This window comes from Crocodylus siamensis, chromosome 1 (assembly GCF_052110815.1).
Source record: "Crocodylus siamensis isolate JL-2025a chromosome 1, ASM5211081v1, whole genome shotgun sequence".
Lineage (NCBI taxonomy): Eukaryota > Metazoa > Chordata > Crocodylia > Crocodylidae > Crocodylus > Crocodylus siamensis.
Genome location: NC_143395.1, coordinates 170,003,647 through 170,026,027, shown reverse-complemented (window position 1 = coordinate 170,026,027; position 22,381 = coordinate 170,003,647). Strand labels below are relative to the sequence as shown.

The window sequence follows — 22,381 nt, the reverse complement described above, 5'->3', positions numbered from 1 at the left end:
GTAGTGACCTAAAGTAAACATATAAGAAGTCTATATTATGTTATTTTCTTATTCATCTCTTTATATAAATATTATTTTCTTATCTTCACTTTGTATTAATAAACCTCTCCCACAATCTTGTGAATTGCTTCCCAGTTGTAGCTGACTTTGAAGTAAATGGAAGATGAAAGCACACTGGATACCTGGAAAGAAACATCCAATGCCTCACAGGTTTAGGTCTGAAAACTTGATGGGACAAAGAACTGAATGTCCCAGTCACTGTATGATTCTAACAGTTCAGCTTCCCAATCCTATAACTACTTTGGGACACAATAGTAGTTAGAGTCAGGCTCTTCTTCTAGGCATACAGTGGACCTAAACCAGACTCCCAGATTCTAGCAAGAATAATAAAGTATGCCTTTAGTTATCTGTGAATGGACAAAGGGAAAGAAGAAACAGCTAACAAAGTAGCTATCAATATTTTCTTCAAAGTGCCAAAAGCTAAATTTGCTTTCAGCTATTAAGAACTTGAGGAGTACTCTTGGAACTGTGGCCCTTACCACTGATATTTTGAACATATATAGATCCCATGAATTCATGATACAACTGACGAAAGGACTTAAATCCATCTTTGGTTCTAAACCCAGACCGTTCTTTTCTGATATCCCCAAAGTTGGAATCAGCCAGGATGTTATCAGCAGTTCCATTGGATCCCCTGTTACATGCAAATACAAAATCACTTGCATATTACTGACACACTTTGATTTGAAGATTAGATCATCTTATTCTTAAAGGCCTCTTGAGGGAATTTTGTTTCAAGTACAGGACATTTTGTCAGACTGTTTCCTGCCTCAAAAGCTTACTGGGGCACTTTTCATTGTCTGAGTATTGAACCCTTTAAGTTTTGGACCTTACAGTCTTCCATCTCTTTCTTCTGTTACATCCAGAGAAGAGGTAACCTCAGGGGAGGATGCTAAGAGATTTGTGGCCCCATCACCAACCAGCCCTAAGTCTGAACTCCTTAGAAGACCAAAAAGTTTTACAGATTGTAGTATCTCTCATTTTGTCAGAAGATACAGCCCTCCAAAATGCCATAATCCATTTACCTGGTGATACTGCTGAATGTCTCTTCTGTGCCTTTGAGTGACAGGCTCTTCAAAACCTACTTAGTAGGGTAAAGATCTCTCTTGACATCCTTTGGAAGCCTCACACTTAAAAAGTGAATTTTCACAAAATCCTTAATAACTTGGAGCCATAAGCTAAAAAAAAAAAAGATAACTTTCCCAATTAGTGACTGTTGGCAAAAGCTTGTCAAAAAGGTGTAGAATCATTCTACCTCACATTTTTCTGCCTCAGGGAAGTTAAATTCCAACTATCAAACACTGAGAGAGAAACTTGATTTTTTTTTTTTTTTTTTTTGCTCTTACTCTAGACATTTTAAAGATTTCAGCCGTGGCTAAAAATCTAATCTGGGGAAGGTAGCTTCCTTTTCTGGGAACAAGAAAAATAAACATTTTACAGTTTTTGAAAGGACGGCTCACTTAACAGATTTTGACTTACATTCTTCCTATTGCCATGATGTAAAGAAAGATACACATTTTCTTCATGGTTCAGGATGTCTTCAGTAAGGTCTTTCCTGAAGACAGAAACATAAGGTATGGAGTTCTTTGAGGTACATCACAAAGTATCTGTTAGGGCTTTTAAAAAAATCTCTGATGTAGTTGCTTAATCTCCAGAATAACTGTCACTTTGTAGGGAAACTCTTAGGTTCAGCCTTCATGGCCAAGGTTATTGTCTTGTACACTAAAGGTTCAGAGCTGTGCAACTAACAAACTGGTGAAGGCCACATTATGCAGGTCAGATTAGATGGTCATAATGGCAGCTCCTTTTAAGCTTAACATCTATAAAATCTAGGCATTTTGTTGGTAAACTATTAATAACAAGAAAAGGTTACCCTGTGGATTGGCAAAAGCTATTATGGTTTTTAGCAACTGTTTGATTGTGTCACAATCCATTTACGCTATCAATGTTTAAAGGTACTTAGTTTATATTGGGCTTGTTCATGTACTATGCAAGACCTGAGAGTATAGCTGTCTCACAGCTAGAGCTGTAGATCAGCAGTTAGCACCCATGGGCTGAATTTGGCCTAGGAAGGTCTGATCTAGCTCAGAGGATTGGTGGCAGGGAGGATTCCCCATATTTACCCTTGCTGCAGAGGGGCTCAGGATCACCAGCAAGCCCAGGCAGCAGGCCACTCTGGGGACGGACACTTGGGCATTCTAAAAGCCTGAGCCTGAATTCATTCAATTTTTGCAATTTTAACCTGGCTAGGCTAAATCAGTTTGTAACCCACACAGACATCCCAGAAATGCAGTCATGTGTCTGCAGTGGCTCAGGATAGAAGACGAGGACTGATAGAGCAGCCCCTCCCTTCCCTTCTGCAGGGAGCTGAGTGGGGCATGGCCAGCCCCAGCAGGATGTTGTGATTAGGGAGGGGTTCCCCCCCCCCCCGCCCCCATAATAGAGCATTTATCAGCTGTTAGTAGCATTTAATACCACATCAGAAAACCTAGCCTTGCTCATTACAAGCTCTTCTTAAACAGCTTTTTGCAAAAGAAGGAATGCAGGGACATTACCATCTGAGCTTGTAATTACCTCTAAAAAGCCCTAAGCGGACACTGCCCTATCTGCCTAACACAGCATTAGCTAGCGTATCACATGCTGGCTACAGTATGCTGTGGGAGAGATGAGGAAGGGATGTCTGCTTAAGAAGAGAGTGGTGGAGGGGTGGGCAGGTCCCATAAGGAAGAGCAGAGGGGAGAAGCCAGCTGTGTTGGGAAGCAGAGAGCCCCGCCCAGCCCAGAGAGCATGCTGGGATGCTGGGGGTGTCTTGTTTAGCTTAAACCAGCAAAGGGTCTTGCATAAACCAGTTTGATCCAAATTAGTTAAGTCTGATATCACATTCAACCAGGTTGATCTCAAACTGGTTTCAGCCATTTTCAAACTGGTTTATGTGTACTGAATATCTGTTCTGTTACAGGTTTAAACCATTTCTGATCACTTAACCCAGTTTATGTGTAATGTCTGTCCATAACCTTGTGGTTCGCGGCAGAGGGCCAGGCTGCAAAAGGTGGCCTGTGTTGACAAAATATTGCCAGCACTTGCTCTAGATGATGCCTTCAGTTTGGAATGGAATGTTTATTTAGAAAACATTGGATTTGGAAGCGATTTCATTTAAATTTAGAAGTTTGGAAGTATGCCATATTGGTTCCTTTCCTACTTTTTTCATATTTGGCTTGTATTTGTCTGTATTTTCTCCCCTTAATAACAAACAGTGGAAGAGAGCATTAGAAAGTTTCAGGAAAGAGATTTGTGAGGAGGTACAAGAATATTATGATTAAATAGGAGAAAAAAAAGTAGTGTTCTAGTTTCCATCTCTAATTTTTAGGAACCAAATTCTTGCATTCCTGCTCAAAGTGAGTAGAGCTGTACTTTATAAGCAGTCCCGTTTAGTCTTTTGACTGACTTTACTGTATGAGTAAGGGTAGCAGAAATGCCCTAAGGTTTTGGTTCATAGCTTGCTTTTTTAAACCAGTTTTATTTATTTTCTTTCCTATAATTACTTTACAGTTCGTAACTGATTTGCAGCATTTGGTGATACACATATAACTACATTTGTCAGTTTGTGTAGTAAAAATACTTTCAGTTCTTTTTACATTTCTCTGTCTGAACCAGTGTGGAACATTAATTCCCGTAAAACAAACACTAACTATGTTACTTAATTTTGTAATTACATTTTTCCTATCAGCAGGGGCAACAATGCACAAACACAATATTCTTGGTCTGATTATCCTCTCATTTATGCTGGTGCATATTAGGAATCAGTGCAGTTACATCAAAATAAATGGTGGAAGTGAGTGGAGAATCAGACCAAGAATTTCTTTACCAAAGTCTGCTAATGAATATTCAAAAGGCACAACTAATTAAAATACTCCTAACCTAATGTGCTCTCCTGTAAGCACTTGAAAAGCAATTGGTCTAAAATGACACTAACACCCACTCTATTTTGGACACCTGGCAGTTTTATTCTTATGAAGGTGAGGACTCAGTGGATAAAGCACTGGCCTCTGATCTTTGGATCCATAGTTTAAGAGGCAAGGCTGCAGGTTTGGTCATTTGAGCTTAGTCCCAAGTGAACAGTCCACATCACAAAACGATCATACATAATTGTTACTATTGGCAGTTTCTGTTCGGAAAAGGCCAAGGACTGAGCTAGCATGGAGAATGAATTAGCTCTTACCTTTTCCATTTTATTTCCTCCCACTTTTCTGTTATAATTTTTATTATCCTGTCTCTAAAATATTCAAGGGATAAAATTATCATTCATGCTAAGTAGAAATGTTTTCTAGAGATGAACTATGAGGCTTATTTTTTGTAAATGTGGGAATCCCCAGTTACTGAACATCCCCATCTCTATACTCATTCCTTGCCTACTTATTAACAAAATAGAGATCTTAGACTACTTTCCAAACTTGTATAATTGAAATTCCTATGTAAGTTAAAAAAGAGTGAGTTTTTTAGTTCTGTAATGGACTTACAGCTACAATTTAACAATATTAGTATGTAATGTACATCGTCCCCTATGTTTCTCTATCCTGTTTTCATAAAACATTATTTTCAAAGGCTTCTCATTCTACATTAAGTCCTTCTTACAGTATTTGCTCCATAAATGTTTGATCAGCAAGCCTTTTTGGCCAGTATGCTCACCTGTATACTTGTGGGCTAGAAAATGTCTAACTGCACAAGAGAGCCATCTATCTCAGCTGTCCACATAGGGACTAGACACCTTTACAGCCTTACTGCTTTTTTGTGAGGAAGGATTAGTCATGACTATGCCTAATGTTTTTGTCAGTCAACCCAAAGAAGGTAGAGGGAGGAGGAGATGCTCCAATTGATTAGTTTCATAACTTAAGGGCAGTAACTGTGATTCTGGGACACACAGTGCTTAGACAAAACATAACGTTGGAACTTCTGCCAAGTGTACTGCTAGTGGGTGTGCCTACATGTGCATTTGATCTGATTGAAGTTCACTTTTGTGTAAGCTACTCTGACCTAAATTTTCTCTGGTATAAGCCCTTTTGGGCAGGCATCTACACATGAGGGGATTAGAGAGCAGATTTGCTGCTCTTTGCCCCGTTTGCTACAGCCCTGCAATGGACCCCTGCCACTCCTGGGGGGAGCTCTAGGCTCTGGCTGCAGCTGCCAGCACCCAACAGCCATCTTTAAAACCTAGCTCCACTCTCTGCTTTCTGACCAGCCCTTTCCTTGTCCCGGAGTAGGATGCCAAGTATAGGGGCAGCACATGGCAGTTTTCTCCTTGGCTATTCCGATTCCCTCGCAATATGGCCCCTGGTAGTGATGACTAGTGCCCCGGGCTCCTGCTGGCTGCCACGCTGACTTCTACCTGGCCCATGGCCATCTTACTATGCCTGGCTACCCCAACCACAGCGACTGCATGCCTGGCCACAGCGTGCCATGCCAGGGCCACTGCCACTGCTGCACAGCTGCCACTGACAAGAACGCTAACAAGAGGCTTCTGGACACAACCATCGGGGCCACTGTTGCTCTTGGCCTCCAGCCCTGCCACCTCTGGGCCTGCTGCACCAGCCAACACTGGTGGCTGCATATAGTTTCATAGTTTCATAGTTTGTAGGGTCGGAAGGGACCTGAGCAGATCATCTAGTCTGACCCCCTGCCATGGCAGGAAAGAATACTGGGGTCAAATGACCCCAGCAAGATGTTCATCTAACCTCCTCTTAAAGACCCCCAGGGTAGGAGCCAGCACCACTTCTCTTGGAAGCTGGTTCCAGACCCTAGCCGCCCTGACTGTGAAGTAGCGCCTCCTGATATCTAACCTAAACCTACCCTCTGCCAGCTTGTGACCGTTATTCCTGGTCACTCCTGGCGGTGCTCGGGGGAACAGTGACTCCCCCAATGCCTGCTGATCCCCCCTGACTAGTTTATAACAGGCCACAAGATCCCCCCTCAGCCTTCTCTTTTGGAAGCTGAACAGGTTCAGGTCCCGCAGCCTGTCCTCATAGGGCCTGCCCTGTTGTCCCCTGATCATAAGAGTGGCCCTCCTCTGGACCCTCTCCATGCTGTCGACATCCCTCTTGAAGTGTGGCGCCCAGAATTGGACGCAGTACTCCAGCTGCGGCCTGACCAGTGTCGCATAGAGGGGGAGGATCACCTCCTTGCACCTGCTCGAGATGCATCTGCGGATGCATGCCAAGGTGCGGTTGGCCTTCCTTACTGCCTCTCCACACTGCCGGCCCATGTTCATCTTGGAGTCAGTGATGACCCCAAGATCCCTTTCCACCTCCGTGCTGATAAGAGGGGAGTTCCCCAACCTGTAGGTATGGTGCCGGTTGTTCCTCCCGAGATGCATCACCTTGCACTTGTCTGTGTTGAAACCCATCCTATTCTCGTCCGCCCACCCTTGTAACCTGTCTAGGTCTGATTGTAGCCTGTTGCATCCTTCCAATGTACCCACGTCCCCCCACATCTTAGTGTCATCAGCAAATTTGAACAGGGTGCTTTTTACCCCCTCATCCAAATCGCTGATGAAGATGTTGAACAGTGCAGACCCGAGGACCAAGCCCTGCGGAACCGCACTGCCCACGTCCTTCCAGGTTGAGAAGGACCCATCTACTACCACCCTCTGGGTGCAGCCCACCAGCCAGTTGTCGACCCATTTGACTGTGTGGCTGTCTACACCACAGCCCCCCAGTTTCTTAATGAGAACAGGGTGAGAGACAGTGTCAAAAGCCTTCCAGAAGTCCAGGAAGATTATATCCACTGCTACCCCTGCGTCTAATGATCTGATGAACCCATGTTGGTTGCCCCTAAGCATGCAGTCTCCTGCTGGCCCCTCCTGGATGTGTGCCAGCATAATTTTCTCGAACAGCTTGCCTAGGATCGAGGTGAGACTAACCGGCCTATAGTTTCCTGGGTCTTCCTTCCTGCCTTTTTTGAAGATGGGGACCATGTTGGCCCTCTTCCAGTCCTCCGGTACCTCACCAGAGCACCACGAGTGCTCATAAAGTTGTGCCAGGGGACTTGCAATGACCTCAGCCAGTTCCTTTAGAACTCTAGGGTGGAGATCATCCGGGCCGGCTGACTTGAATACGTCCAACCCCTCCAGAAGCTCCCTAACTAAATCCTCGCTAACCCGTGGCCCAGGTGTGCCTCCCCCGGGGCCCGAGGGGGGCCCAGCAGGGAGGTGGCTGTTCTGGTCCCTACTTAGGAAGACGGAGGCAAAGAAATCGTTAAACATGTTAGCTTTGCCGTCTGGTGTGACGACCAAGTTACCCATGTCGTCCTGCAAGGGCCCCACATTACCCGGGACCTTCTTTTTACCCCCTACATATTTAAAAAAAGACTTCTTATTGTCCTTAATCTGGGAAGCTAGTCCCAGTTCCATCTCTGCCTTGGCCTTCCTAACTGCCCCCCTACATCCCCGAGCAACTACAGAATAGCCCTCCCTGGTGATGACCCCTTCTTTCCACTGGGTATAAGCCTCCTTTTTAGCAAGGAGACATTCCCAGATTCTTTTGGTGAGCCACAGAGGCTTGTGTGCTCTCCTGCTCCCTTTGATCCTCGTTGGGATTACCTTCCTTTGGGCTTGGAGGATCGTCTCCTTAAGGAGCAACCACTCTCCTTGGACACCTGGCTCCCCTCCCCTCCGGGACCTCAGCGCTTCTCCAACTATCCTCCTTAGCTCGTTGAAGTCTGCCCTCCTAAAGTCTAGGGCCGCTGCCTTACTGCATGCCTTTGCCACCTTGCACTGGATGGTGAATTCCAGCAGGCGATGATCGCTGTCGCCCAGGTGGTCGAGCACCCGCAGCCCCCTCACCAGGTCATCACCCGTGGCCAGCACTAGGTCCAACAAGGCGTCCCCCCTGGTGGGGCTGTGCACCTCCTGGGTTAGATGGAGGTCCTGCACTCTGGCCAAGAACCTACGTGAGCGTTCAGACCTGGCTGACTTCTCTTCCCAGCAGATGTCCGGGAAGTTCAGGTCCCCCATGACTACCACATCCTTAGCCTTCACTACCTCTGTGAGCTGACCCAAGAATTCCTGGTCAAGCTCTTCTCCCTGGTTGGGAGGTCTGTAGTAGACTCCCACCATTAAGTCCCTTTCCCCTCAACTGCCTTGTACTCTAACCCAAAGCACTTCAGAGTGCCCCTCCCCTGGCTCCTTGCTAATTAACGAGGATGTGTATTCCTCCTTAATATAGAGCACCACGCCCCCACCTCTCTTTCCTATCCTGTCCCTCCTGTACAGCCTATAGCCCTTGACATCGACTGCCCAATCATGCGTTTCGTCCCACCACGTTTCTGTAATCCCCACTATGTCCAGGCTGGTGTCAGCCAGCAGGAGGGTGAGTTCCTCCTGCTTGTTGCCCATACTACGAGCATTTGTGTAGAAGCATTTGAGGCTTCCTGTGGATGTATATACTGACCCCCTAGTCCCAACATTACCCTGGCCCCTCTCTCTTACCTGTTTGATTGCTTCGCTCGTTGGTCTGGGCTGGGCTGTAGTTGTGGGTGCTGTTTGGTCTGGCAGTCTGATATTTCCTCTGCCATGTGCGCCATTGTCCAGCACACATGGAATGACGAGCAGTGGCTGGATGGCTTCCACATGAACCAGGCCACCTTCTGAGTCTCCCTCCAGCACTTCTGTCCCCACCTACAGTAGTAGGACACCAGCATGCACCTGGTCCTCCCCACAGGCACTTGTCTGGCCCTCACTTTACTGAAGCTGGCCACACCTGCCAGTCTCTGGCACATTGGACACCTGTTTGGCATGGGCAAGGCCACCTCCAGGGAGGCCATCCTGGAGGTGTGCAGGACCCTCAAGAACATGGTGGCACGCACTGTGCTCTGCATCCACGACCCCCTGGCAGTGGTGGCGTGGTTCCATGCACTGGGATTCCCCCCAGTGTACCAGAGTCCCAGATGGAACCCACATCGTGGTCACCACACGGTCAAATGGGTCGCCAACTGGTTAGAGGGCCGCACCCAGAGGGTGGTAGTGGATGGGTTCTTCTCGACCTGGAAGGACGTGGGCAGTGGGGTTCCGCAGGGCTCGGTTCTCAGGCCCGCACTGTTCAACATCTTCATCAGTGACTTGGATGAGGGGGTAGAAAGCACCCTGTTCAAGTTTGCTGATGACACTAAGATGTGGGGGGATGTGGGTGGACTAGAAGGGTGCAATAGGCTACAAACTGACCTTGACAGGTTGCAACGGTGGGCGGATGAGAATAGGATGGGGTTTAACACTGATAAGTGCAAGGTGTTGCACATGGGGAGGAAGAACCGGCACCACACTTACAGGTTGGGGAACTCCCCTCTTGCCAGCACGGAGACGGAAAAGGATCTTGGAGTCGTCATTGACTCCACGATGAACATGGGCCGGCAGTGTGGGGAGGCAGTCAAGAAGGCCAACCGTACCCTGTCATGCATCCACAGATGCATCTCGAGCAGGTCCAGGGAGGTGATCCTCCCCCTCTATGCGGCACTGGTCAGGCCGCAGCTGGAGTACTGCGTCCAGTTCTGGGCGCCACACTTCAAGAGGGACGTGGACGATATGGAAAGAGTCCAGAGGAGGGCCATTCATATGATCAGGGGTCAGCAGGGCAGGCCTTATGAGGAGAGGCTATGGGACCTGAACCTGTTTAGCCTCCACAAGAGAAGGTTAAGGGGGGACCTTGTGGCCTGCTACAAACTGGTCAGGGGGGATCAGCGGGTATTGGGGGAGTCCCTGTTCCCCCGTGCGCTGCCAGGAGTGACCAGGAATAACGGTCACAAGCTGGCAGAGGGTAAGTTTAGATTAGATATTAGGAGGCGCTACTTCACAGTCAGGGCGGCTAGGGCCTGGAACCGGCTTCCAGGGGAAGTGGTGCAGGCTCCTAGCCTGGGGATTTTTAAAAGGAAGTTAGATAAGCACCTTGCCGGGGTCATCTGACCCCGGTGCTCTTTCCTGCCAAGGCAGGGGGTCGGACTAGATGATCTACCTAGGTCCCTTCCGACTCTAGCTACTATGATACTATGATACACCTGGCCACCCCACAGAGACTGCCCCTATTACAGCCGCAGGAGATTTCACTCCATTGTCTTGCAGGTCACCATGGACCACCATGGCACATTCACCCAGATGAGTGCTGGCTGGGTGGGCAGCGCCAACAATGCCCATGTGTCTTGCAGCTCTGGCTTGGCAGGACTCATGGAGGGAGGCACTTTGCACCAGGAACCCCAAACCTGTAGCTGGACATTGTTGTGGTCCCACCCCTGCTCATCAGGGACACTGCCTGCCTGCTCTTGCCATGCCTAATCTGGCCCTACAGCTGCCAACCGGACCCCTGCCAGGCCCACCTTAACTGGTGCCTGGGCCGCATCCATGGCCTAGTGGAGTGCACCTTTGGCAGCCTCAAGGGCTGCTGGCACTTCCTCACCACCTGTCTCAAGGTCACCGAAGAGAACCTCCCCTGGGTCATCATAGCAGCCTGGGTGATACATAACATCTGTTAGGCTCAGGGGGAGCTGCTCTGTGAGGCCTAGGCAGAGAAGGTGTGGTGGGCAGGGGACACCTGGTGGCGGGAGCACCACCTGCAGCAGCAGTGACAGCAATGGGCCCCACACTACCTAGGCACCATGAGAGCTATGCACCCACCAGCAGGGGCCAGGGCACTGGGTGTAGGAGGCTACAGCTAACCACCTCTTCCTGCACTCCCCTCTCTAGCCCTCCTGTTCCAATGCCCACGGACCCCCCCATGCCCACCCATCTCCAGCACCATGCTCACTGCAGACGTGTGTCAGAAGAATAAGTTTTTATCCTCTGCCAGGCACTGTCCATCGCTAGCAGGGCTGCTGTGCAGTCCTGGCTCTGCTGCTGGCAGCTCTGGCTCTGTGCCCACCTGGAGTTAGGATGAGTGGTGGGCCTGGGCCCAGTTGAGGGGGCTGGGTGGTGGCGGGCCTGGTGTGGGGGCTGGGACAAGGACTTCTGGTGGCTGAAAGCCACAGGACCTCCTCCCAGACCCAGGCAGGGGCCTTCTTTTGGGTGGCGAGCAGCTGCCAGGGGGCATGTGGGGCTAGGATTAGTAGCCAGGTGGTGGGCAACACAGATGTGACCACCAGGGCCAGAATGGTGTCCAGCACTTGGCAGTCATTGTCCATGGCCTGTGCTGCCCAGCTCTGGATGGCATTCTGCTCCTGCAGCACCTGGAGCCACTCGTGCTCCAGGGTCAGGAGCTCGGCCCAGAACTCTCAGTCTACCTGGTGCCACTTCTCCCCATGCCAGTCCCATGCATCTTCCCAGGTGATAGCCTTCACCCATCAGAGCTATGCATCCTCCGCACACTCTTCTGAGACCACCACCAGCCACTGGAGGAGATCGGTGTGGTCCATTGTGTGCTTCTGATGAAGTCAGTGCATCTGCAGTGCTTCAGCTGTGGGCACTGGTGATCCTGAGGCCACATGCTTACTGCCAAGCATGGCCTCTCCCCCATGTCCAGCTGCAGGACCTGCAGAGCCATGAGATAGAAGCTTTTTGTGACAGTTTGTGCTGCCTGGCCTCAGATCAGGGGTCAGGCATGCATAGGTGCCCAGGGACTGTGGTAAGCCAGCATGGTGTGCAGATGCCTTATGGCAACCCCACTCCCCTGGGGAGGAGCTGGTGCTGCTCTTGCCTGTGACTCATGGCTGGCCCTGGGGCTGCAGAGCTGGTGAGGTAGGTGGTAGCCAGGGCTTCCCAAGCTCCTGGTGGAAACTGCAGCTGATGACCTGGGCAGAATGGGCCGCTGGGCACCTGAGGGTCCCTCCCCTGATGACATGGCCTATGGGCTGCCCAGAGGGACACACAGGGCCTGGACTGCCCTCAGGCTTCCTGTTGAGTATGCCCAACAGCTCAAAATGTCTGCAGGCTTTTAAAGCCTGCAGGTAGAGTCTGCCATAGAGGTAGCCCAGCCCTGAGGCAGGAGAGGCTCCTAGCCCAGAGCCCTGGGACTAGCCTCTGGCCAGCCCCCTAGTGGCTGGGCAGACCCGGGAACATATTTGCTCTCGGGTCATGTCTACACATGCATTACTGTGCAGTAACTAATCCCACTTAAATTTGCTACTTGCATTTGCAGGTAGCAAATTTAAGTGGGATTAAGGGTTTGTATTGTGCAGTAAGTGCAAGTACATATAGACAAGTACACTTACTGCACAATAATGTGTCTTGTGTAGATGCACCCACTGAATACATCACTCCTAGGAAGCACTCTCTCTTATGGCATATTAAGAACTTTATATCTAAAATCTCCTATTAAAAATGCTACTACTTAAATAGTTCTTAATTCATCCTTCTGCTTATATTGTGTTTTTGTTCATCAGAATTGTACAATCTTTCCAAATGATGAACCACTTTTTTCTTTCCTGTGGGTAGGATTAATGGTAGAGCTTAAGGGACAAGTTGCCCAATCTATCAAATGTGCATACCCTAGAGATCTCTAAAGAAGACATGACCACATCAGTGTATTACTGTCACTTATACTGGCAAGAAGCAGGTACAGAGATCTGAAGAAAGTGTAATATATTGAAAGTTGTGTTTGCTGCTTGATGTTATGCAAACACCAAAGACAGCAAAATCTGTGAATTCTGTTTATATTGATATAAACTAAACAGCTCTCATACATAGAACTATGTTTTTTCGTGGTACAATTCCACTTAAGTCAATGCAATTTAAAAGGATACATTTGGCTAAAATTCAGTTGTGTATTTAATAGCTTGAGAGTTTTTAAAACTACACCGCAGAATAAATATATTTAAGAAGGAGCAACGGGTATGAAACGGGAAAGTAGAGATAGCATAGAAAGGGGCATGAAGGTGAATTACCTTACATTTTTCAGCAGTTATGATAGTGTTCTTTCAGATAATGTATGTTAAGTTTGCGAAGTGCTAGATTCTTTCATTTGGTATGTAGTAGGAATTGCTATTTTGGCAGGTGCTATCAGTCCCAGAATAGGCATGTTCTGTGCAGCTGTGTCCCCTCATATCTTCTCTCATCTGCTTCCCTCCTTTATCATTTTTCACCCTTCACTTTCCCTTGTCCTTATTCCATCTGTCACTGAAGCCTGCAGCCACCTTTCAGTATTTTCCTCTGTTTGCTGCTTTATCCTCTTCCTTTTTTTTCTTAGGACTGCTCTGTTGCCTCTCTTTTTTCTCTCCTGCACACAACTATATTCATTTAATGAAAACCTTAGTATATTGATCCCATTGTAAGAGCTAAGATGACTGCTAATCACACTGTCCCTTTCCAGTTTGTTTGCATTGTCCAGTCTTGCTGGTTTACTGAAGTGAATTATGAAATTAATCAAACATGTTATTGGAGTGAAAAGAAAATACAAGCTACAGACAGATATAAAAACATAAGGAAGGTCAATGGAACACCCATTTGCTTAATCACATCTCTATGTTCTTGAAAAAATGAAATTTTAGGTCATGACAAAATACCACACAATTCTTCAAATCTGCCAAAATGAACTTTTGTCCTCTGATGCATTTATTTAATATAGTCCATAGCTCATCCAATATGCCATCATGGGATATTTAGAGAGATTTTTTTTTCCAATCCATGAAAGAAGGAGAGTGGCCAACCCACATGTTTATTTTTTCTTATGACAGCTCTTACGATAGCTATTTTTGCTATTATTAGAATGACAAGAGATGAGTTATAATTTAAATACTTTGCATATGAATAATGGTCAAGGGTCTGGTAGCAGAGTACTGTTACAGTTATTTTACAGAAACTGAGGCACAGGAAGAATAAGAACAGGATTTCCAAAAATGAATTCCTATAATGTATTTGTAATAAAAATTAAAATCTTAACTCCTTAATTATCTAAATAAATAAAAACATATGGAGAACTGACAGATCTTACTAGAATCAGTGGAAGTGTTGGTTATTCCCTGTTTTTGAAAACTTTGCTATTTTATAGGCACCTGCCCATCACTGTATATTTTTATGTATCTAAAAAATGTTCTAAGGCTAAACAAGAAGTCTGTGAGTGAACTTAGAACATTCTCCTGAGTCCTAGCTTTGTATCTTTAGAACAAGAATATTTTTTCCCATACTTTCACCCACACATCAGTGTTATTAACCAAGATCTGGCCATATTTGAAGAACCTATGCTAGAATTACATTTGGCAGAATAAAGACTCAGTCAGCTACAGGATTAATGAAAAATGAAAGCATCAGTGGGATGCCCTTCTCTCTCAAAGCAAGAGAATCAGCTTTGGTGTGTTGGGTGGTATGACTGTTTATTCCATTGGTTTATTAAGCCATCAGAGGAGTTTATTCCCATTTTGTGCCCTAAATACCCTGCAGCAGTTAGTTACATGGAGGGACTAAATTTTCCTCTGAGATATTGTTGGCTACAACGGGACCCCAGTGGTACTGCAGGATTTATGATTAACTTCATGATCTACAGTAAGACTGTCAGCCTAAAATATTTTCTAACTTCCTGTCCATGCACTTCAGTAAAACTGTGGCCCTGAGCACATATAAACATGCCTGTCTGTCATTTGGAACATGGTAGTATCATGCTATCAAGTAGGCATTTCACAGATTAAAAGGATTGAGCTACACTTTGCACTTTGAAGCCAAAATAACAATAATGAATGTTTCTTTTTCTGTTTCAACAGAATATATATTAACTGGAGGAAAGGTAATCACACTTGTGAGCATATACAGTATTCATCATTCATTTAAGATTCCTGCAATGTCTGAATAAATGTCATATCACAAATATACTTGATATACTTGCTGCATCTACATGAGATATGAACTGTGCAGTAGCCCCTGACTACTGCACAGTAGCATCTCACAGCAGGAAGCATGATGCAATGCTACTGCACAATAGTCTTGGGCTACTGTACATTCAGCATCATGAACAAGCCATTTGGCAGTGCTACTGCGCAGTAACTCTGGTTACTACAAAGTCATTTAGTACTTGTTTATAAAATTTTTAAATGACTATACAGTCAGTGTCTCATGTAGACACAGCCACTGTCTACTATAAGCTGAACCTTCTAGTCCTTATTCTAGCAAAACTCTTAATGCAACTTTTACATGAGAATTGGAGGTTTGGCCCAGTATATTAACTGGATTCATTTGGCCACTGGTACAACCTCACTGACCTCAATGTTTTTACAGCAGTATAAAGAAGTGAAAATAGCCATTGGCACTGTTGCAGAATTGGATCCTAAATTAGGGAATCTGGACCAGATTGTAGCATTGTTTTAAGTATTTAAATAAGTTTGCACTGCATTTCTCCATGCTTAATTTAAGAATGTATTTTTGTAGTCATAACACCGCATGGATTAGTCTTACTTGTGAGTACAAGAGATCTTTTAAAATAGATGCAATCTCTTTGATGGCTTATGTTTGAGATCACAGATCTATTTTATTATATTGCTGACCCTTTATCTACAGAGTGATCTTATTGATTTTTGTTTTCAAATGAATGTTTATATTAAGCACATTAACCTTTTAGTTTATTTTAATTTTGTATGCAATATCTCTGTAGCCTGTTGCAAATTAGTAATTTAGACATTTAAAAATTTTTTTTACACATCATGGCATCATTTAAGCAAAGTTTTTGCTTTTGAATCAGTAATGTTTTAAAGTATCTCTTCTACCTCCTAGAGAAACTATATCTAGGGATTAACAAGATTGTTCACTGGAATTCATGTGGAAGCATAACTGCAGTAGCTGAGAAATGATCATGTTTCCTTTTAGTTCTCAGCAAGAGTAATTGAATGTTGAATATCTTACTAAACGCTGGACTGTGACAGTGTGTTAACACTCTGACTATCTCCTAACAGCAGGGCAATTATTTGCTGAGTGGGATTTTTATAAATCCCCTGGCAGTAGTATGTCCTGATAATTATGATGAAGTGCACTGGTCAGTGTTGATTCAGCAATCCCATCTCCAGCAAATATTTCATTCACAGCTCTCCTTCATGCTTTTACTTTTATGGCTTTTAAAGATCTGTTCGCTCTTTTCTCAGCTTGCTTAGTTTTATACAAATTATAAAGGAACTCAAAAGTATTTTCAAGTCAAAACCCATTTTTTTTGCTTAGATGCTCTCCTGTTTCCTCAAAACACACTATGTATCGTTACATTAATAATGGGGAAAGAGACATCTTTCTTCTGGTAAAAAGAGCCATGAGAAAAGTAGAACTTTATTTTCTCTTCTTATCTCAGTAATCAATCAGCCAGATATACTACCTCAGAGATTTTTAAAATAAATGATTGTTAAAAGAAGCATTTACAATTTATGATGGTAATATATAAGGTACTCTTTTAACTGCACAGAATTCAGGTAGGAAAATATTTAACACAGAACATTCCTTCAATTGCAACTTGATTAAAATATATGGAGACAATGTATGTTTTCTAAAGACTTCGTGGATACATTTTATCTCAAAAAAATAATTTTCATGTGTTTATGCATATTTACAGTTCATCAGTTATACTGACCAGGTTATAGTTTCTTAAAATTATGATATATCATAAAGTTACTACGTTATCTTATGCACTATGCCTTTACACGCAACTGCCCCATTAGCTAAATATAAGCCTTCTTGTCTTTGCCATATTTTCCCTATTCCCTTCTTACATTGTGAAATTTTGCATGCAATCTCTTAGATGCAGAGATCTTTATTCTGAAAGTCACCTAGTAAATCCTTTTGAACTGGAAATGATAAATAATAATTGAAACAAAAATATGAACACACTCCTAGATGCTTAGGATCAACTTAGGATCAGTGATAAGAAATGATACTGGATAGGGGAAAAAAAGAAATGTTTTCTGATAATTTCATTAATCTAATGAATGTATTTTTGTATTCTAACATTTCTGATTTATGTTTCCGTGTACCATACATAAATATGGAGATAAAAATGATTGGAAGAACACTAAATGATAGATTGTTAGAAATGCAAAATGATTCAAAATATTAATGTAATGCTAAGGATGACTGGGTAACAAATGGTACATTTGCCAGTATGCTTGACCTGACACAATTAATATTCTAGTTCATGCTTGGTTTTCCATGATGGAGGGTCTGATGTGGAGAATTCTAGGGGAAAAATATATCCCTCTGTGTGTGTGTGTGTTGTATAACTCGTTTCTCCTTTTTCCCCCCGATGAGTCAGAGTCATAGCCTTAAAAAAAATCTGTGTTTTCACACCTCATTTGCCATATTCACCACTGGGCCACCATTCAGCAGAAGGGCCTGACGCAAGGAGGTCAGTAAGAAACTATTAGCAGAGCCCTCTCTTGAGATTTCTTTGGTCTTATTGAGTTGGAAGTTAGCATGACAGTACTGCAAATAACTCAGTTGTAGCTTTTTTAACAGTTAGCACAGATTTCCCCATAGTGTTTGTCACTTCAGAAAATTGATCCTGAAAATGAAGTCCCAGAAAGCCAGCTTTGACAGAGGCCCTTCTCAGTTGTGAAGAACATGGATACTGAAAAATGTGTCATGGTCCCCACAGACTAGATGTGATTTTGCAACCTACAGTAATATTTGCTCAGGGAATATATCCTACTTAGAGAAACTACTTCCACTAATAAAATATATATATATTTCAATCAAGATACAAGATAACTTCTTAAAATGGCTAGTTTTCTACCAGTGATTTAGGAATATAGTTTTACCTATGACAGTTTTGTAGTTGAAAGAATGGTATTTGGAGGTAAGAAAAACAAAGAGACTTAGGTAATAATTCTAGTATATTATATCTGAATTCTTGAAGGTATGAAAAGATATTCAATGTCAAAGGCTCTTATGCTTCTGCAGGCTGCCATCTTCCTGAAGGACCCCAATTAAGTGTTTAGCAATAAGCATATGTGTAAGGAGTTGCAGGCATAAGGCTTTGATTTACAGAGATGTTTTAAGATTGGTAAAGATGGGCATGATCTGGAGCACATAAGTGTACCAAACAAGCTCAGGCTGTTTCCTTGAAGGACCTGAATCAAGGGTTTTCAAACCAATTGCTGGCAGAAACTTAGGGGGAAGGGAAACACATGATTTCAAATCTGAATCTAGATTTGAACTGCAGAGTTTGAGCTCATTTCTTTCTAACTGAACACCGAGACACATAAAATTATACTTTAATTCAATTAATAAAAATTTCTTGAAAAAATTTAATATTAATTACTATGACTTTGATGGAGCCCTCGCAGAAGGATTCAACTGCACAGATCCTTATCTCCATGTAGAGTTCTACTTCAGTAGGACTACAAATTCTTTTTCAGAATCAAGGCTACTATTTGCATTTTTCTGAATTAACTGGAACTTTGTAAGAATTGATTACAAGCAATCACAACCTGAAATACATTAAAATATACTTTCCTGCCACTATAAAGTGGGAAATATTTGAAGAACAGCCCTTCAGACTATAGCCTCTAGTCTAGATGAATAAAAAAATGTTTTTCAGAAAGGGATTTGCTCATGAGGCCATTTGCATTTTTCCATCTAATTTACAAACATAAGTGACCTATACATGTGCTTTATGGTAGGGGTGGGTGTTTTAATTAGAGCAGTTCTCGGGAGCCACTCTAATTAAAATGCCCACAGCATCTTATGTATTTTTTATATGTTTTAGTTATAGCATCCTGCCACGATTTTGAAACACAGGGACCCTGCATACACAAGACGCTGCAATGCACTGATGCCTTCTGATTAGAACACTGATTAATCAAGTCAGCTTCACCTCATTCTAATCAGAATGCATTGGAGTACATGTAAAAGTGCCCACAGTTTTAAATGTGGGATATTTCAAATAGTTATAGTTGGAGTTCTCAGTTCCAAAAAACATCCCTGTTCATGAACAATGCCTTATTTTTATTGCTCTTCTTTATTTATATCACAATGTCTAAAAGCACCAAAGATCTGGAACTTACTATTCTAGACATGCTACTGATGCGTCTAAAGGAAGATAGTCCTTACCCCATCAATGGAGATGCACCAAGGGCAAGAAAGAGGCACAGAGGGTAGGAGTGTTTCAGACTAGCACCTGCAGAGATCACTTAGGGGATATCTACATAGTCTCCCTCCTGACTCTAAGATGGGCTCTGACAAAATATGCTTACTCATTCCTGCTCAGGCGGGGACTAGCAATTTGACAGAATAAACAACTCAGGAACAACCCTAAGTAGTACAGATTTGAGCACCCCTGACTCCCTCCAAAACTGTACTTAGGTTGTCCCAAGGAAGTTTGAGCATGACCCTGTAATATGTACTTTGATCTGCTCTGAGCTGCAGAGACATCTCCTAGGTGTTTACAAATCAATACAATCTGGAATGATACTAATGTTTCAAACAGGCTGATATGTAAGAGTAATCATAGAATTAAATTAAACATTGTGAGGTAGTAATGCAACTTCAGCCAGGATTCAAATATAAAGTCAGATAATAAAGTGTAGCTGAACTACATAGAACAGTGGTTCTCAACCTTTTTACCCAGCAGGCCAGCTGGGCAGTGCCCAGTCCAACCTTGAGCCTGATCCCATCTGTGATTCAAATCCCATGCCCAGGGCCCCATCCAGCCATGCAGAGCAGGGAAGGGAAGGCAACCCGGCCCTAGCCTGGGCCTGCAAGGGGGGTAGGGGGATTCACCCAGTCCTGTGGGGGTGGGAGGGGGAAGGTGGCATGGCTCAGCCCCATTGGGGGGAGGGGGTGTGGTTCAGCCTCAATCTGGTCCTTGCGGGAAGAGGGCTTGACCCAGCTCTGCAGGGGAAAAGGGGGCATGGCCTAGCCCCAGTCTGGCTCCATGGTGGCAAAGAGGGCAAGGCCTAGCCCGATGAGGGGAAGGGAGTGTAAACTGTTTCTGACTGGGCTTGGGGTTTGGGAATTTGGTAGGAGGGATAGTGGCAGCATTAATAGCTATATTTATGCCTGCTGCTAAATTTCCCAATTCATGGGGAGCCCCATGAGCCAAGGCTCCATGAGCTACATTTGGCCGGTGGGCTGTAGGTTGAGCACCCCTGGCACAGAACACAGATCATACATTTTTCTGACCCTGGTGCAACCCCCATTTCAGACCACCTGTTGAAAATATAACCAAGGTAGTGCTATGGTGTCTTCGCCAAGCCCCCCATTTCTTTGGTCCAGATGTCTTATTTTGCCATTCCTCTCCTGCAGGCCCAGAGGAATGGAGAGAGAGACTGAAAGAATTCTTTCTTTGTTTTTTTACCAACAGTGGAGCTCTTATCTGATAGACCATTAAAATGGGGCAACTCGGAGCTGGAGAATCTGGCTCACAGAATTTAACAGCAACATTTTTAATAAACTATGATCTGTGAATATCTATGTCTAATAAACAGTGAGTTTCCTAAATCCTTTATTTAACTTTTTGACACCAAGAATTAGTATTTCCCAGTGGGTTATTCACACACACATCATCTGCCCAACCCTAAGAGGTTAACACTTTATGAGGAGCTTGATATTCAACTTAATTTTCTCAGGAAGATGAAATACCATTCCAGAGGAAAAATGCAGGATTATAAACTTCTCTTCATTGCACCACTGATTTTCCCAACTGATATATTCCCCTGCATCTTTTATGCAATAGTTCTTAACAATTAAGAATATGCCAAAATCAAAATTACAAATATTTTACCTGTACAAATGTGGTTAGAAAAGGCCACACATGCTATAAATACATTGTTTTTACATTTATCACCTATAGAAATCTACAACAGTATGTAGGTTATTTTCTGGCATATGTACTTTAAGCAGATGTAATTTATCTAATCATAGAGGCGGTAGTTTTGTATTATAGGTATAGTGATTCTCATGTTCAACAAATCAATAAGTTATTAAGGTAGAGTGAATAATTAACACTTAATAAAGTTTAAATAAATTAACTTTTTCTATTTGTGAATTGTTTGTATACCAATTATAACATTCTCAGGTTTTTCATTATTTAAAACGATATGGGAATGTATTTTGATATTCACAAGTTATGACTAGTGGATATTGTCAGTTCTCAGTTTGAAATCTGTGCTTCATTGTTTAGATACATAAATAATTTCATATTGCTTTTATACCCTAAATAGAATTTCTAGTGTGAGTTATGAAACTCCCAACTTAGTGCACAATTTTGAATTCTGCTTCCAGTGAATTTTTAACTTAACTATTCGTTTTTTACAAATATTCACATTTGAAGGCCTGTATAAAGTTAACATGAAAGTATTGCAAGGAAAGTAAGATAAGCTTTAAGTGAGTTCTTTCCAGCACAATCATTCACTTATAGTTGCAAGAATACTGCCAGTTCCTACTCTCCTGAGGCCAAAATGTGGCTTAGCTAGCATGGTAGAGCAGAGATTTAAGGGGACATAAGGTGTCCACAGATAAATTTAAAAACTATTATTCTACTGTATTACACATTTTAATACTTTATATTACAAGGCAAGTTTAAGAATATTTGTTTTAAGTTGGGGATAGATTTGCTCATATATATTTAACATCTTTATGTCTGGCTACTTGCTGTGGAAGTTGACGTGATTGGATATGACTGGAAGGAGAGCTGGGTTTAACATTCAGTGGGTTCAGTCCTGCAGTGCGGAAAGCCAGCAGAAGGTTTAGGTACCATATAAGTCCTACATCAGGCTTTCTTAAGTAAGACTTCAAGGTCACACAGGGATACAGGCTTTTCTACAATGTCTGTAGTCCCATGGAAACATTTCTTCTGAAACATTTGTCATATAGCTATTTTACTGTGTTTATTTACTGAATAAAAAAGACAAGTTTTAAATTATTGGAACTCAAGAAAATGTATTTCCTCTTTAGATTCCAGGTGTTTTTAACTCACCATTCAGACCATCACCTGATCCCATGGAACTACGGTTGCAGAAAGCAAAGCCCTTGAGCCACAGACACCAGCAAATAAAAGAAAATCTTACTAAAGAGACTTCTGATTTTCCAACTTGTACAAGTTCCTGGACCTTCCCTATGGTGCAGCCTCTTCCACCCATTGCCAGACAAAAACCTCAGGTAATGTGCATCAATAATTCTCTGACTAACTCTGTTGATAACATTCTTGTTATTGATAATATTGGTCCAGCCATTCAGGACATGTTCTCTTTCAGAGAAATATGTTTTCATTTTGAAGAAAGAAAGAAAATATTTTATTAAAGTTAAGGAGATGCAGATACACTATGCTGCATTTGAAAAAATAGGAAGATTTTAAAATTCTAAGAAGATATTACACTTATTACATGCAAAATCTCCAGTTACAGATTTAACAATTATTATACAATTATAATAAATAAATATAATGTAAAAAAA

At 43.4% G+C, this 22,381-nt stretch overlaps 1 protein-coding gene across 2 annotated transcripts in view; it reads left to right on the top strand.

Moving 5' to 3' along the window:
* Positions 1–22,381, top strand: part of SPATA17 (spermatogenesis associated 17) — a 158,706-nt gene that overhangs the window by 74,702 nt on the left and 61,623 nt on the right. For both annotated transcript variants that reach the window (XM_090031528.1, XM_090031529.1), the window contains exon 7: positions 21,884–22,087. In XM_090031528.1, the coding sequence (XP_089887654.1) occupies positions 21,884–22,087 (204 nt within the window). The remainder of the gene's footprint in view (positions 1–21,883; positions 22,088–22,381) is intronic.